Here is a 17872-nt window from a genome sequence, read left to right on the forward strand (position 1 = left end):
GAACATTAAATCCCACACTTGTCTTTGTACTTCCGAATTTAGGTGTATTCAATCATCAAAAAATAGGAGGATTTTGGAATAGCGTAAGTAAAAGTTTTGTATTTATTTCATTTATTTTACATCATTATTTGAGTTTTTTTCAACAAATCTAATACATTCCATGATTTTAACAATTGAAAATAAATCATGAATGCGAGCAATTTCTTTGACTGGATCGACCAATCACACGATTAAATACAATTTAGTGTCAGATTAGTCGTTCATGCAAAAGACGATGTTGAGTCCTTATTTCTGGCTATCTTAATAATGCATAAGATTGAATTATCGCAAACAAACAAAAAACGAAAACGTAGTTCATATACTAATTATGATCCCCTGAGCATTAATTGTTACGTTGTTACGTATCGCTAGATTCTGAACTAAATCCGTTTATCTTTATCAATTGAGAGAGAGGGAGGGGCAAAAAAACCCACATCGTCACACTTAGGAACTTTACTGTTGTTTTTTTTTCTCACTTAAAAATCTTTAAGATTAAGATAAAATCAGTTATTAAATATAGCATGTTGACTGAACTTTAGCCCGTAACATTTTTTTCTTATATAACCGTTAAATACAATACTAAAACGAGCTAATCGACAATGTCTTTGTGTTGCACCAAATTGCATTTTTCGGTTAACTACACAGAGACAACCCCAACTCATTTTCGAAATCTAGCAGTTATGATAAGGCCATTTTATTTTCTTGAATTCGAAATATAAATTAATAAATCCAAGTATTCGTCATTGTTTGAATTTTGTCTTGCATATTTCCGTTAGTACTTCAAACTTGTTGAAATTGCAAAACTGCATACACTGAGAGAATAGCCAGAACGTGTTCCACTTCAATTATCGCCTGCGTCAGCTCGATGACAGATGAAATAACGCAAATGTACTGAAATAGGAACAGGTATACCAGTCAACATTTAAATGAGTATTGTCCTCCTTTTATAACTCATCAATTTAAAGATATAATACGAACACATACATAAAAATAATCGTTAATTCCTTTTTTATGGTTACACAAATAATTAATCTTTTTTTTTGATTAAATACAATTTACATATGTTGAAACTAAATAAAATTTTCTTATTTGAATGATACTCACGATTTTTTCTGGAATTTTTCATAGTAAATGTGTATCCAACATGTATTGAGAGAGGCACAGATGATCAACACAGTCCTTCGATAATAAGTACCATTCATAGAAATACGAGTGATAAACACTTGGCATTATCAAGATCTCGGAGTAATACCAGGGCAGATATGGAAAAAAGTATGTATCAATGTATTTATTACTTATTTGTGAATCATGAGAAATAGCTTTTAAAACAAAACAAATGCAAAACAGGTATTGTTTTACTATTTCCTACTTAATACTTTGGCATCATGATTCGACAACAAAACATTAATGTTTTTCTGTTCCGCCATAACACAAAATGATAAAAATAACAAAAGTGAACTGCTTTGTTCTTTCGAACTGTTGGAAATAACGCTTTGTGAAATGTGCGTATTGTTATGCGTTTACTTTTCTACATTGGCTAGAAGCATAGGAGGAGGGTTGAGATCTCATAAACATGATAAACCCAGCCGCAATTTTGCGCCTTTCCCAAGTCAGGAGCCTCTGGCCTTTGTTAGTCTTGTATGATTTTTAATTTTAGTTTCTTGTGTATAATTCGGAGTTTAGTATGACGTCCATTATCACTGTTCTAGTATACATATTTTTAAGGGGCCAGTTGAAGTACACCTACGGGTGCGGGAGTTTCTCGCTTCATTGAAGACCCATTGGTGGCCTTCGGCTGTTGTCTCTTTGACCCATTCCCCATTTCCTTTCTCAATTTTATTATTTACAGCACATGCGACTAAATGCATCTATGATTCCGCATGCATCGTTTATCACACTGTTCTGTTTTAAGATATTATTGAACTGCCTACAAACTAACGTACCATTGGCGAGGGGTTACGTAGGTCAGAAAACATATAAGTGAGACTATGCAGGTGACCTGCTGTAAATCAACATTTTGTCGCTGGTCGAAATGGTCTTTTACCAATAACATTCAAACTTTCCCTTCCTAAATCAACCCTTATTTGATACAAAAGTACCAGTTTTTAAAGTTCAGGGTCATCAATAACCTTTGACCTTTGGGTCGATGTTCATCATTTATTTGTCACTGTTTATGACATATTTCAGTAAAATGGTCAATCAACAAAATTTCAAACAAATATGAGACTATGCGTGCCCAAACTTTGTTAATGGTTACAGAGACTTTTTATTAATTATTCAACTAAAACATGCATTGGAATTTTGTTCTGTGTGTATTTGTTTACAGCGTCATAACTTTTACAATAAATCATACATATGCGAAATAAAGAATACACATATACAGTTATCCATAGAATTAACTTTCTTCCAAATGACTTAGGGGTTCTCTAAAAAAAATCTTTAACGAACATGTATTTTTTAAATGGTTTAGACTAGAAAATGACACATTGTGATTGCATGTACAGGATTACTTGTCCAATCTAAATGTAGGGCTATTCCTGTCTGATTAAATTTTTAATAGAAAATAGAAAATTTGGTATGATTGTCAATGAGACAGCTCTCCACAAGAGACCAAATGACACAGACATTAACAACCATAAGTCACCGTACGGCCTTCAACAATGAGCAAAACCCATACCGCATAGACAGCTATAACAGCATAATTTACGTACAAACAAATTAACGAAAAACAAATGTTAGCGGGACCCCAACCTCCTCCTAACCTTGAACAGAAGTGTAACAGTACAAAATGAGAACAAACTATAAAAATCAGTTGAAAAAGATTTAACTCATCAGATGGATGCAAATAGAAATAAATCTAACAAAAACACTGAGTGAACGTGACCGGGTTGTTGTATATCCCAACAACAAGAAGACCCTTAGTACAAATCTGAGAGTACTCGCAGTTAATGACAGCCAGTTCAAAGCCGCTAACAACTAATAAAAAAACTATGCATCTAAGACTAAATAAGCAGCCTTTCAACGTTTAGTCATTAAAGTTTAAACGTTTTACTAATTTAAAAGAAAAAAAGATTGCCTTCATACACATTTTACCAAATATGATTTATATGACTCAATCAGATGGAAATAAAACCTTTTTTTTTCGAACTAACTTATTTTTTTTAACAACCAAATAATTATTGTAACAAGTGTTCTTCCCTTCAACTATATTTGTTCTTCAGTTTTCAGTTTAAAAGAAAATTTTACCGAAGTTAACATAAAAAATTATCAGACTTAAAGTTTATATAATTTTATTTTTGTTAGACAGAAAATTAAATGCGTTTTATAAAGGTGTAATATTACTAGGTGATTTGAAAATATGAATTTGATGATAAATGTAAACGACGCGTTATTTCAATTATTGAATAAAATTTATATAGGCCAACTTCATAATATAAACTCCAAAGAGATCTTTAAATTTTAACTACAACAGAAAACCATTAAAAATTTAAATTGATTGTCATCAGAAATAAAATTTAATAATGTGAACTTCCTTATCCAGTAAATCTGATTCTCAGAATTTTCGACGGAAGTATATTTCCATATGTTATGAAATTATAGTATGTTAACCCTGCATAGATAATCAGTTATTAAAATAAATGGGGGAAGTCTATAAAAGCAGACAATACCAAATACTAGACTATATCGAAGCAAAGGTGAAATTTATAGTTTATTTTAGTAAACACAAGAAAGTCAAGATTGTCATACTCTTACGTCCAAGATATGTAAGGGTAGTAGTATAATTGGAAAAGGGCGATACAGTATTTCAAGAACTGTGACAGAGGAGCAACCGTTTGAATGTGCGAATGTGGTTTGTTATATTCTGTAATATGTGCGTACTGGTTAGCAACAGTCAATCAAACAGTTTGATTTTTATTTTTTTTTTGGTAAACAACGTGAAGTACTAGTATAACTTTTTTTCTGTTCTACAGTTTTCAATTGTGTAAAAATTTCCAACCTTGATCTTTACATTTAACAAATGTTGTATGTGTCGATAGGTTGTTGTCTGATTGACAAATAGCCCAAATATATCCTTTTTTGATTAAAATAAACAATAAGTATTGCTCTCAGTCGATAAAAGAAAAACGTACGTTAACATGTGTCGACTCAATTTTGTAAATTGTATGTACCTCACATTATTTCTATTGAATTATAATGATTACGTTTGAAACATTATGTATAGGTTCAATAAAAGGAGAACAACGACATAACACTAAAATGTAACACACATAGACAAAATCCCACGAGAATAACAAATATAACATATATATATATAACATCAAAACCAAATACATGAATTTGGGATAGACAAGTACCGTGACACGTCTTATCGCAATGTGAATTTACACTCAAAAATAAGAGAAAACAAACGACACAACGTTATAATGTAATACACACAGAAACGAACTATAATATAACAATGGCCATATTCCTGACTTGGTACAGGGCATTTTCAAAGGAAAAAATGGTGGTTGAACCTGGTTTTGTGGCATGCCAAACCTCGCACTTTTATGGCCATGTGAAATATAACATCAAAATGACAACACAGGACTACAGTATAAATAAATTGGAGAACACAATTGACAAAGAATCACACGAACAACAGCCAACAAAAGGCAACAAGTTCAAAATTTTAATACGCCAGAAGTGTATTTTGTCCACACAAGACCTACGCGTGACGCCCAGATACAAAAGTTTGAAAGCCGAAACGAGTACAAAGTTGAACAGTATCGAGGACCAAAAGATCAAAAAGGTTGTGCCAAAAACGTCAAGGGTTTTCTGTTAGTTACCAGAAAATCCCTATAATTTAGAATAATTTATACTTTTGCAAACAGTAAATTTTATAAAATGAATATTTGTTTACTTTTCTACATTGGTTAGAGGTATAGGGGGAGGGTTTAGATCTCACAAACATGTTTAACCCCGCCGCATTTTTGCGCCTGTCCCAAGTCAGGAGCCTCTGGCCTTTGTTAGTCTTGTATTATTTTAATTTTAGTTTCTTGTGTACAATTTGGAAATTAGTATGGCGTTCATTATCACTGGACTAGTATATATTTGTTTAGGGGCCAGCTGAAGGACGCCTCCGGGTGCGGGAATTTCTCGCTTCATTGAAGACCTGTTGGCGACCTTCTGCTGTTGTTTTTTATTTGGTCGGGTTGTTGTCTCTTTGACACATTCCCCATTTCCATTCTCAATTTTATTCAAATCATTTGAATTTGTAAAACAGATCATCAAAATATGAAAAATGACGTCACATAAGAATGAATAAGATAGAATTAGAATTGATTTAAGATTATATATATGAACTAAATACTGATATTGCATTTTTATAACAAAGCCCATTTTAATACTTATTAATATCAAACTAAAGTAGCAATTAACTGTATTATAAAACTATGTCCGGTTTGTTTTGAATCTAACTTCAAACGTAAAATATCGTACTGATTACGTTGAACGAAATAAAATCTGATAAATGAAGGCGGTGATTAATTTTCTTTACCATAAAACATAAATATAATAGAAAAGACGTCAACACATTTGACAAAATCCGATGAGAATTACAAATATAACATTAAACATTTAAACTAAATACATGAATTTGGGATAGACAAGTACCGTACCACGTCTTATAGTAATGCGAGTTCACACTCGGCAAAACAGTCACAATCGGGAATAAGTCACGTTTGGTAATTAAAAGATTGGACGACATTAGGACAAAACACAATCTACCATGTGGTAAAAATGTCCTTAGCTAGTTTGGTCAACGACACATCGTATGGATCCACCAAATCGTGATGGTGTCCATAAAATTTACGGAGTGTCAATTTTAATCTGTTCTCCTCATAACTTTGTTGGAGCAGCCTTTCAACGTTTAGTCATTAAAGTGTAAACGTTTTACTAATTTAAAAGAAAAAAAGATTGCCTTCATACACATTTTACCAAATATAATTTAAATGACCCATTAGATGGGAATAAAACCTTTTTTTTTTCGAACTAACTTATTTTTTTAACAATCAAATAAGCGATCATAAACAGACATATTCGATGCCGCCATTTTGCAAAGGAAACATATTCATTCCTTAAAAATGTTCATTCAGTACAAAATAATAAGCTATGAAATTTTCTCGTGGTTTATTCCTGATTACGCTAAATTTAGCATTTTTATTGTAACAAGTGTTTCTCCCTTCTACTTCTATTTGTTCTTCAGTTTTCAGTTTATAAGAAAATCTCACCGAAATTAACATAAAAAATTGTCAGACTTAAAGTTTATACAATTGTATTTTTGTTAGACAGAAAATTAAATGCGTTTTATAAAGGTGTAATAATATTACTAGGTGATTTAAAAATATGAATTTGATGATAAATGTAAACGACGCGTTATTTCAATTATTGAATAAAATTTATATAGGCCAACTTCATGATATAAACTTTAAAGAGCTCTTTAAATTTTAACTACAACAGAAAACCATTAAAATTTTTAATTGATCTTCAATAGAAATAAAATTTAATAATGTAAACTTCCTTATCCAGTAAATCTGATTCTCAGAATGTTCGACGGAAGAATATTTCCATATGTTATGAAATTATAGTATGTAAACCATGCATAGGTAATGAGTTATTAAAAAAATGGGGGGAGTCAATAAAAGCAGACAATACCAAATACTAGACTATATCGAAGCAAAGGTGAAATTTATAGTTTATTTTAAACATAACAAAGTCAAGTTTGCCATACTCTTACGTCCAAGATGTGTAAGGGTAGTAGTATAATTGGAAAAGGGCGATACAGTATTTCAAGTATGTCGACAAGAACAATGACAGAGGAGCAACCGTTTGAATGTGCAAATGTGGCTTGTTATATTCTGTAATATGTACGTACTGTTTGGCAACAGTCTTTAAGTACCCACCAGTCAATCAAACAGTTTGATTTTTGTTTTTTTTTGTTTTTGTTTGGTAAACAACGTGAAGTACTTGTATAACTTTTTTTTTGTTCTACAGTTTTCAATTGTGTAAAAATTTCCAACCTTGATCTTAACATTTAAATTTTGACTCGTTTTAAACTAGTTTTATAATGCTGTATTAACACGATAAAACAAATCTTTCTAAAATTGTCCGTTTATAGATTTTGAAATTATAAAGAAACTAAGGTTTCAAATCCCTCAGACAACATTGGCCTTAGATGGATTTTGGCTTTTTAAGGTCCTGTTTCAAAGTGTGTCAACAGTTTATTGGTTAAGTTAACCATAGGAAGTACCGAATATCAAATACCAAAAAAAAACTAACCGGTTAACCAGACCATTTTTAATTTTAAAGGCAACAGTAGTATACTGCTGTTCGAAAGTCATAAATCGATTGAGAGAAAACAAATCCGGGTTACAAACTTAAGCTAAGGGAAACACATCAAATATAAGAGTAAAACAACAGAAACACTTAAGTGTAACAAAAAAACATATAAATCTATATTGAAAGCATAATATTAATACATTTTGTTCAATTCTTAAATGATCGTCGTGGTAATTAATTTTAGAGATCAATTGTCCAGTATGTTGATTGTTATTGTTAATCTTGAAAATATAACACTAATCATCACAAAGAATCAGCATATATGTATTTGAACAGTGGTAAGCGGATTAAATTTAAAGGTAGATTTATAGGTTAGACAATACTTGGTCATGTTTTATGAAGATTTAAGCCCAAGGCGAAGCCGAGGGCTTCAATCTTCATAAAATATGACCAAGTATTGTCTGACCAATTTAGAACATATTCACACTTTCGAGTGACCTTACAAAATTATCCTTTCCCATTGTAATATTCAAACCTAAATAAGAGTTCACTTTTTATAATGATCTAAATGTAAAACATAGGTAATCATCATTTCAATGGATGGAATGAAATAGCCCTGATATTGTTTGTGAGGACGGAATGAATAAATTGTTTTTATTCTGCTTCAGGTAAAATTTAATACTTACATGTATATATCTTGAGATTATTTTTTTTTTAAAAGCAACACAATGTTATATAAATTTAATCCCCTTTTTGAAATTTGATTTTTTTTATAAATGTAAAACTATGTCAAAAATATTTAAATTCAGACCATTCAACATTAAATGCTAACTTTTTATTGAAAAATTTACATGTATTGTGTTTCTCCAAAAAAATCTATTGCTTTATATATATCAGCAGTCTGGCATTGTTTTCCTGAAAGAAAAAAAAATCCCTCAAATTTCAAGAATATAAATTAAATAAATACTATTTTACCTACATCCTTACCCCAATTGCTTTTTGTTTATTCTATATGTGTACCATTAGAAAATGTATGAAAATTTGCAAAATTCTAAATGTTTTGTTTTAAATATTTGCTCTTTTATCTTTAATCAGTAGGCTTTTTCCCCATGGACAATGCCTCAGGGGATTGTACACTTGTTTAGTGCAGTTATTAAGAGTTCACTTTCATAATTAACTGACAATGAAAAGTCAGTCATGTATAGCATTTCATAGTGCATGGAAAACCATGTACTATGAAATTAGAGGGGGAAAACTGACTTTTCATTGGACGAGAAGGGGTGAGTATGTTCTAAATAAAAATAAGAAGATGTTGTATGTTTGTCAATGAGACAACTCTCACAAGAAACCAAATGACACAGAAATTACCCATATTAGGTCACCATGCGGCCTTAACAATTAATTAATCCCATACCGCGTAGTCAGCTATTGCTTAAACATACACCTATAAATCTCCATCGTCCAAAGCTTTGTCATACTTTAGGTTGTCATTTGTAAATACCGCTGTTTCTCAAACCACGCCTCTTTTGAAAAATATATGATATTCATAGATAATTTGATTTGTTGGTAGTTATCAAAGGTACCAGGATTATAATTTAGTACGCCAGACTCGCGTTTCGTCTACATAAGACTCATCAGTGACGCTCATATAAAAATATTTATAAAGCCAAGCTAGTACAAAGTTAACATACTCGTTCCCAGATATGATCTCTATGTTTCATCTCATAGAGACATAACTTGGGACTGTTACCAGTATAAGAACATACTATTGCGGTGAAAATAAATTCTAAAGTAGGCAAACCTTAAATGTAGGGTTAGTATATAGTTTTATGATTTTTTTAAAGTCTACCAAATTCAGGGCATATAAATGTTGAAAATATGCCGTACAGTCCTATGTTTTGACCTTTGAACAAAATAATAGTGCATATCGACTTTCTATTCTAGGAGATAATTTGACAGAGCCCATTATGTTCGTTCAATGCACAGACATTATAATAGTGAGTTGCTCATAGTGACTAATCTTGCAATCTCCGTGTTAATATGTTTCTTTCCCAACAATTTGCACAATTTAAAGAGAAACAATTAAAAGAGAAACTTCATTTTGATGTGCCATTTTACTTGTTTCTTCGTTAATCTAGAACTGTTGTACAAAATATTACATTTCACAATCAAAAAAAGTTAAATGTGTGTATATATTCATTAATAACAAATCATTTACAAATAAGAAAAAAAACAGAATGCCTTTTGTTGTCTAAATTCAATGTAAAAAATATTGTGTACAGGTCGAAACTTAAAGACAAACATCATTATACAGTTGGTATCTATACAATTCCGTTTCGATTGTTGTACTCCACATTTAAGGTTACATCGGATAAAGTCCGTTTGAATATGCGTAGTAATTCAACTTCAGAAGTGTTAATCTTTGCATCATATTAATCGATTCCTTTAGAATTTGGGGCAATACATTTAAATTGGTGCTCTAGAAATTTTTCGAAAAGCAACAAATTTACATCAAGCTCCTACAGCATATTCAACTCGTCGTTCGATTTTTAATGCGGGAAATGATAACATTTTAATGGTGTTTTTTTTTCTTTCAATTTACTTCAATTTTTTCTATTTACAAGAACATGTTCCAGTAAGTTTATAATGAAAAGCGTCCGTGCTTAAATAGGAAAAATATTTTATAGATAAGTTTCAGTTTTTATAGTGGAGGTAATATTTTTACACTAGATTGCCCACTGTTCACCTTGCACCTAGCTAACAATGTGCTTGCAAGAAACATGCCAAAATGCATGAAATTCTAGACGTAACGTGAGATATTGCTACCATTCAGTGTAACAAAAAAAAACGTTAAATTAGAAACGCGCACTATCAAGTTTATCCTGCCTTCCTTGTTGGGTAAATGCAAAGTATAGCACACATGTAAAAATGCTGAAATATTCCATTCAAATATGATTTAATAATTTACATAGGATATTACATTTTACTTCTATTAATAATATGTTCTTTTGGGGAATATTTCTGCATTATATAAACAACCCAAATATGATTTTATTTAAGCAGTAGAACAAGAGACAATTAAATGGCTTATAGTTATGACACTGATGTTTTCTTAACTGTTTTATCGTTTTATAGATGTGGGTTTTTGTAATATGTGCTTCATTTCGTTTTGTTGAAAGTAGGACATTTACATTAAGTGGAGGAAGAAACCCGCGAATGCAGTTCATGCCTTTCCATATTACGCTTGTGGCAACGTCAAATAATGTTAACGGACAACCTTGCAAGAGATTTTCATTAATCCTTAATTTTTATAGGTAACCCTGTAATCTTAATACAATTTGGTGTCACAATTTCAACTTTTAAAGTACTTTTTATTTGTATAGTAATCAAAGCCGAAAAATAATCTTCACGAAATCAAATCTCTGTTTTTTGGCAGTAAAAGTTTTGTGAAGGCTAGAAAGTTTAACTAGGACATTACCGCAAGACATTGCAAACCTACTGTTTTGAATTGAATATGTAGCCCAATTCATTCATCAATTTGAACTTTTGGAGCGTACACTTAGTACAAAACGATCGTGCTTACAATTTAATAAACTATTTGTCAAAATTTAATTTTTTTAACTGAAATGTTTCAAGTTTCCAAACTGTAAAATTTCCCCTTGGACAGTCATTTATACATATTCAAAATATCTATGTTAATTTTATATTGAGAAGGCCATGTAAACCAGTACTGAAATATATCACGTTATAGAACATTCATGCAAAATTTCGAAGAGTTGTGTTAACATTTCGCGAATTGTTCGAGTTTAATGTTTCGAGTTTGTTACATTGGACAACGCCAAGTGAACGTTTTTTCTGATAATCTGAATCTTCCGAAGCCTATGAATATTATATTTTTATTCTTTCTCTATTATAATGTGAAAATTTATGAAGCAATCTTTATTTTCACATATAATTTGAAATATTTATTTCAGCATTTCTAGGAAAATTTCCTAATCAAATATTTACTTAGCGCTATTTTTCGTGGTAGAAGTAATATCTAACGTTGCGTCCTAATCAATGCAATTTGGTTTTTAACAGTGAAACTTGTTTTTTTACTAAGAAATAAATTTAGTCGTTATGAAATTTATTTGAACACAAAATGAACGAAAAACAAATATGTGTACACCTCCTTCGTAACAAAAAAAAGATAGTAACAAAATTCTTTTTCTAAAAGTTCGTTACATCCTCAGAAAGTTATTGACCGAATTATATCACAGCAATCTGGTGAAATCTCCTGGGAGCTATCTACGTTTACCAAATAAATGTGTCGTTATGTTATTGTAACCGATAAACCGTTTGCCGTATAAACCTTATCTTTTTATTTGATGTCATTGGTTCCTAACTTTTGAGGTCATGGTTAAGTTTTCAATTTTGACTTTTAAATGCTTTTGCATTTTCTATGAAATTTTTAAACATATATGTAAAAGAACTTGTGCAAATTGTTTGCTGCTTTGGGGTGAAGATATGAAACATTTGGTCTGAAAAAAATCTATGAACGCTTTAGATAATTTACGTCCTTTTATGGTCCTTTTTATTCTGTTGATAGTTTTGACTTTTCAGCGCTTAACATAACGCTTTAACACAATTTTCACAAAAGTGTTCCTTTCTAATTTAATGGTCGTTTGGTTTTGGTACATTTGATAGCAAATTTATTTCTTGCAACTCATAAAGCCTTCTCCTCTATAAATAGAAAGGTAAATATGATACATGTTCTTATTGGAGGTTTGATGAGATGATTGAAGCTGTTAATTTTCTCCATCAAAATAGTTCTGTACGTTAGGCAACAAAGTTTATCGGCACGTTTTTAAGTGCAATGTAGTCCTACGGGCACTAATTGTGTCCCTTTAATAGCAGACTTAATCTTATAGTGTTTTGAATCACAGTTTATGACAAAACTCATTAAAGAGCCGTCTAAATTTCAAATTCAACAACACTTATCGTTATCTTGATGTAACATGATATTGTTTTTGTTAAATAATCAACAGTTTTCTTAATACACATTTGAAATTTACTCAATTTAAAAATTTAAACTCATTTTAAATGAATCACATATAAACGGCAATAATTGTCCTTTCCTAGATTAAGATATTTCATCATTACACATGAAACTCCACACAAAAATTTATGATATATCGCCCTATTGTTTATATTCCTATGTTGAATGGTGATTTTCCTTTGAAACTTTTTTACGGTGTTTATATTTTACAACTCGTTCATTATGCCATGGCATTGTCTGTTGTGATATTTCGGATTTTAATGAACGTAATCAGTCTATGTATGTCAAGAATATATTATTAATTCAGGGCGTTCGCTACCCCAAATTACTTAAAACCTTTACTAAAGTATTCCATAGATATAAAGATTTGGTTTTGAAGTTTGGTTGTACCTGTAGAAAATATATTTCAAACGGGATAGCACATCCTCATTTTACGGAGATTATGTTTACCATGCCCGAAAATTTTAGAAACGATCCAGGTAACCTAACCGATTCTTTAAATAAACTTATTCTAAAAGGTTGCCAATTAAACAGCGTAATATTTTCTTTGTTTATTGTTTGCACAGTTCTTGTATTGTTCTTTTGCGCCATTGTCCTAGAAAAGGGAGGGATTGGGCGCCCACTAAAATGATTAACAACGCCACATTATGTATCTGCCTGCGCCCCAAGTCAGGAACCTGTAATTCAGTGGTTGTCGTTTGTTGCTTTGTTTTATATTTGTTTTTCGTTCATTATTTCGACCATATTTTAGGCCGTAAGTTTTCTCGTTTGAATTGTTTTACTTCCTTTCGGCGTATTTATAGCTGAATATGCGATATGACTTTGCTCATGGTTGAAAGCCGTACGGCGACCTATAGTTGTTAATTTCTGTGTCATTTGGTCTCTTGTGAATAGTTATCTCATTGGCAATCATACCACATCTTTGTAATGAAATGAAATCTTGAAACTTATTTAATCATTAATTCATCGTTTTTTCTTTCTTTATTACTATTTTATATTACAGAGTTAAACATAGCTGTAGATATGTTAATATTTATGCCAAGAAGACCCACGTAGCCTCTGTTTTTAGGCAATCCTCCTTATTTAACAAATCATTAAATCAATTCGATTATATTTTTTATCTTAATATTTTAAATAAGTCTTTGACATATTTTCTAGTGTCTAATATTAGTGGTGCTAAGGACAAAGAATCATTAATGATGGTCAAACTAAGACGGTTATTCCTACAAGAGCCAGACAAAATGAAGGAATTAAAACTGCTACTTCGTCATCATCTTCCCAGTGAGATACTACAACCGGAGAAGGAATTTCCAGACATTTTTGATGCTTTAACATTTCAAAGCAAAATAGAACTTGGCGAATACAGCTTCCTCTGTGACATCTTTTCTGAAATTTGTTTTGAGGCTGAAAAGATAACTCGTGAATATCAGGCAATAATTATAAATCTATTAGGTGAGCAACAGTTTCTTCGAATTCTTTCTGATAATTTAACACTGCTAACCCTCCTATATATTTATATTGATAGGATTTATATGTAAGTTATATAACATGTTCATGATACTATTCCCAACAACCAAAAACATTGTTAATGCGGGGTTCACACATTGCCGATTATTGCTCCTGTTTGAGTTCAGACAGCAATACGACACGAAAAGTGAAAAAGTCGGATTAGTATCCTCAATTATCTGGAATGTCCTATTATTGTCTGAACGCAGTCGTTTTAGTTCGTAACAAATTCCTACTGGTCGGGAAGGGTCCGAATAGTTCGGCAAAGCAACCCGACAGTTAGGTGCGTCCCGTAACATTCGGGGAAACTCAGCCGATTTTTTCTAGTCGGAATACAATCGTGCCTATGACGTGACAGATTCTGCTGTATCAGATCGAATTCCTAATAATGTTCTGTGTATTCGGGACGGTGTCCTGTGGAACGGGAATGATCTGGAGAAATTTTTCATTGCTGTTTTTCTGCCGATTGAGTCCAGATTGCATCCAGATCTTGTCGATTGCGAACCGTTTTTGCCGAAACCGTTCCGAAACAGTCCCGTTATTAATTCTAAATTCGTCAATGATACCCACGTCAGAGTCCCGACAATTACAGAATACAATACGACTGAGACCAGACAAAGCCGTTTGCAATGCGATAGAGCGGACCGTGATATGATTACGTTCCGACAGTACCTGCTCATCCCGAGTATGCCGACAGTTTTCGAACGGATGACTTCCGTCAGCGTCGGTTCACTGTCTTGTCACTATCTGATCTCTGTCGGATTACATTCGGTAGAATCGGGACGCAGTCGTGACAGACTCGGTCGAATTTTACCTGGCGAAAGATACAAATCGGATTAGAAGCGGATTTAGAACGGCTCACGATACTAGGTTGCAAAGTTCTTGCAGGATACAACACCTGACTATCTGCAGTAAGACAGGAATATAAATCAACTCCGAACCTTTATGAGGAAATTGATTCTAAGCTAAAAAAAAAAAAAAAAAGAATCAGTGAGACAAAACTCAGAAATTGACAAGACAGGAATATCAAATCTTCTACGACCAGAAACCAAAGGAATAAGAAAACAACATTTATACGATTAATATTTGTAGGAGGCTGAATGCAAAGATTCAGAAGGAGGAAACAGAAGAACCTTCAAGACTAAATCCAAGTCCCAAGATGGAACCCAACGCCTTTGGCCCTCCAGATAAGCTTCCCCAACCATCAAACTCGCATCTGTAAACAGAGATAGACTGGGTTCTGAAAGATCCAACAGATTTCCCTTCAGAAGATGTTTTTCCTGAAGATGAGGTAACAACCAAGGAAGAATTAGAACAGGTGGTTCCAATAGCTGAGAAATTGGGTGCCAAAACTACTACGACTGATACAACTGGATTGGACGAAAGTTTAGACGTCTTAGTGGAATGATTGAAACCAAAAAACCTACCAGCTGAAGAAATTGCCTAGCTGGGACAGTCTAAAACTGCATCAGAGCACTGACTAACTGTCGTACCTTGATTACCTTTGTTTCTGGTGGAAGCACTAAATCCATATCTGTCCAAAACAGTTCTTCCAGGAAAATGAAACTCTGACTGGGGACTATCTCTGATGTATCCCATGAAATAAAAAACAGAGTCTCTGGAGTTGAAACATCGCAAGATCGGGGTGTTCCACCAGAAGAGATCGGCAATAACTCTTGATAAGAGAATCGTCTAGGTAGAAATGCGTGAGTACTGCATGAGTATGAAGATAAAACACCACAGCTGAAACAAGATTAGGGCTGCTAAAGCAAGGTCAAAATGTATAGCCTTGAACTGTACACCTTGTCTGCCCAAATCAGTCTCAGGAAATAACGAAACTTGTTTGAGAGGTCGTCCATATTTCTGAATGAAGAGTCGACCTGATTGACCTATTGGTTTTCATTTTGATATTTTGGACCACCAGGTTCTGATTAAAAACAGAAAGGTATAGAACCGGTCTCATGTACAGCTGGGAATTAACTCTAGATGAAATGGAGAAAGAGGATCATCATCATCATCATCATCATCATCATCATCATCATCATCATCATCATCATCATCATCATCATCATCATCATCATCATCATCATCATCATCATCATCATCATCATCATCATCATCATCATCATCATCATCATCATCATCATCATCATCATCATCATCATCATCATCATCATCATCATCATCATCATCATCATCATCATCATCATCATCATCATCATCATCATCATCATCATCATCATCATCATCATCATCATCATCATCATCATCATCATCATCATCATCATCATCATCATCATCATCATCATCATCATCATCATCATCATCATCATCATCATCATCATCATCATCATCATCATCATCATCATCATCATCATCATCATCATCATCATCATCATCATCATCATCATCATCATCATCATCATCATCATCATCATCATCATCATCATCATCATCATCATCATCATCATCATCATCATCATCATCATCATCATCATCATCATCATCATCATCATCATCATCATCATCATCATCATCATCATCATCATCATCATCATCATCATCATCATCATCATCATCATCATCATCATCATCATCATCATCATGATCTAGTGTGTCACCTGGTAGTTTGTTTGTTGCTTTTATTTTAGATCAGTTTTCTGAGGTTTCTCAACCAATTTAACACTGTAACCATTACCAAATGTTTTCTTTGGAATAGAATTACACTCACAAGTGATAATATCCCTAATCAAAATATCCAACTGACGATTGAATACTACGCCTGCTGTCAAACACACTAAACCTTCGCATCAGCCTAGATCAATTTATAATGTGTCTCATATATATCATTAGCCCCATAAATGCAATTATTTGAATTGCTTGTAGTCATTATCCTTTAGCAAATACATGTGTATTTATATTTTAGGACATCACATATCTGAACAGAAACGTAATAGCTTAGTCGACAAAGAACAGAACCTGGATAGCTTAGATAAAAAACAGAAACGTGATAGCTTAGTAGATAAACGTGAAGTTGTAGGGGCAATGTCTAGTAAAAAGGTTAATTGTTCTGAAATTGTTGGGGATGTAGCGAATAAATATATATATGAATTAGACAAAGAACTGGACGAAGAACTAGAATGCCGACAGAATATCAAAAAGATGGCACAGGTAGCAGTGCAGGAAGAAAAAAATATGAAAGCGAAACAACAATAAACAACAACTGTAATATATAAACAAAGTTGCTTATAAGTATTTTACCAAACAGAGTAACTTATTGGTAAAGAAACGTTTATAATGTGGATGTTTAAATGTGTTCTTCAGTATTAAATCTCTTAAACGCACAAAACTTATCAATGTTTAATCAATGCCATTTGTACAGTGAAAGCACATTAATCTTTACACAATAAATGACGGTATCATAAGGTGTGTTTACTTGGAAGTTAAAACAATGCAATTAGTGAAAAGATATTAACGCCTCAGTGACCCATTTTTTTTAAAAACATTTTGGGGGTGTATCTAGTTAGATGCAAAGGAGGATCATTCTTAAACTAAACCAAAAATTTTTAAGGAAGTAATAATATAAAAAGTTGGACTGATGTAAGATGGTTAATTATTAGTCAAAAATGTCGATGCTATAAATACGTAAAATTTCCATTATAACGCTGATTAACACTTTGACTTATGAAAAAGAAAAAAAAGTACAGCTTAATAATTCTTAGATGATTTGCATATAAGGAAATACAATGAAAATGATTTGATTTTTATCAAAATGCTGGACTTTTTAATCGACATTTTATTTGTTGAGTATGGAGGATTGATATTTCAACAGACAGTCAGTATTCAAATGGGTTCTAATTGTGCACCCCTGTTGGTCGACTTGTTTTGTACTCGTATGGACCAGAATTCATTCAGAATCTTCTAAAAGGTTAAAAGAAAAAGCACTTTGCAAAATTTTACTTTCAGATA

At 32.3% G+C, this 17872-nt stretch overlaps 1 protein-coding gene across 1 annotated transcript; it reads left to right on the forward strand.

Annotated features, from left to right (window-relative positions):
* Positions 1–5: 5 nt before the first annotated feature.
* Positions 6–17329, forward strand: LOC143070518 (uncharacterized). Its single transcript, XM_076244775.1, has 4 exons — positions 6–83; positions 1168–1311; positions 13556–13849; positions 16830–17329. Exons 2-4 carry the CDS (start codon positions 1302–1304, stop codon positions 17117–17119), a joined length of 594 nt encoding a protein of 197 aa, XP_076100890.1. The 5' UTR covers positions 6–83; positions 1168–1301; the 3' UTR covers positions 17120–17329.
* The last annotated feature ends 543 nt before the right edge of the window (positions 17330–17872 follow it).

The sequence above is a fragment of the Mytilus galloprovincialis genome, chromosome 4, assembly GCF_965363235.1.
Source record: "Mytilus galloprovincialis chromosome 4, xbMytGall1.hap1.1, whole genome shotgun sequence".
Lineage (NCBI taxonomy): Eukaryota > Metazoa > Mollusca > Bivalvia > Mytilida > Mytilidae > Mytilus > Mytilus galloprovincialis.

Coding starts and splice junctions, on each gene's coding strand:
- LOC143070518 (XM_076244775.1), top strand. Junction 13,850..16,829: donor AATAATTATAAATCTATTAG/GTGAGCAACAGT, acceptor TTTATATTTTAG/GACATCACATATCTGAACAG.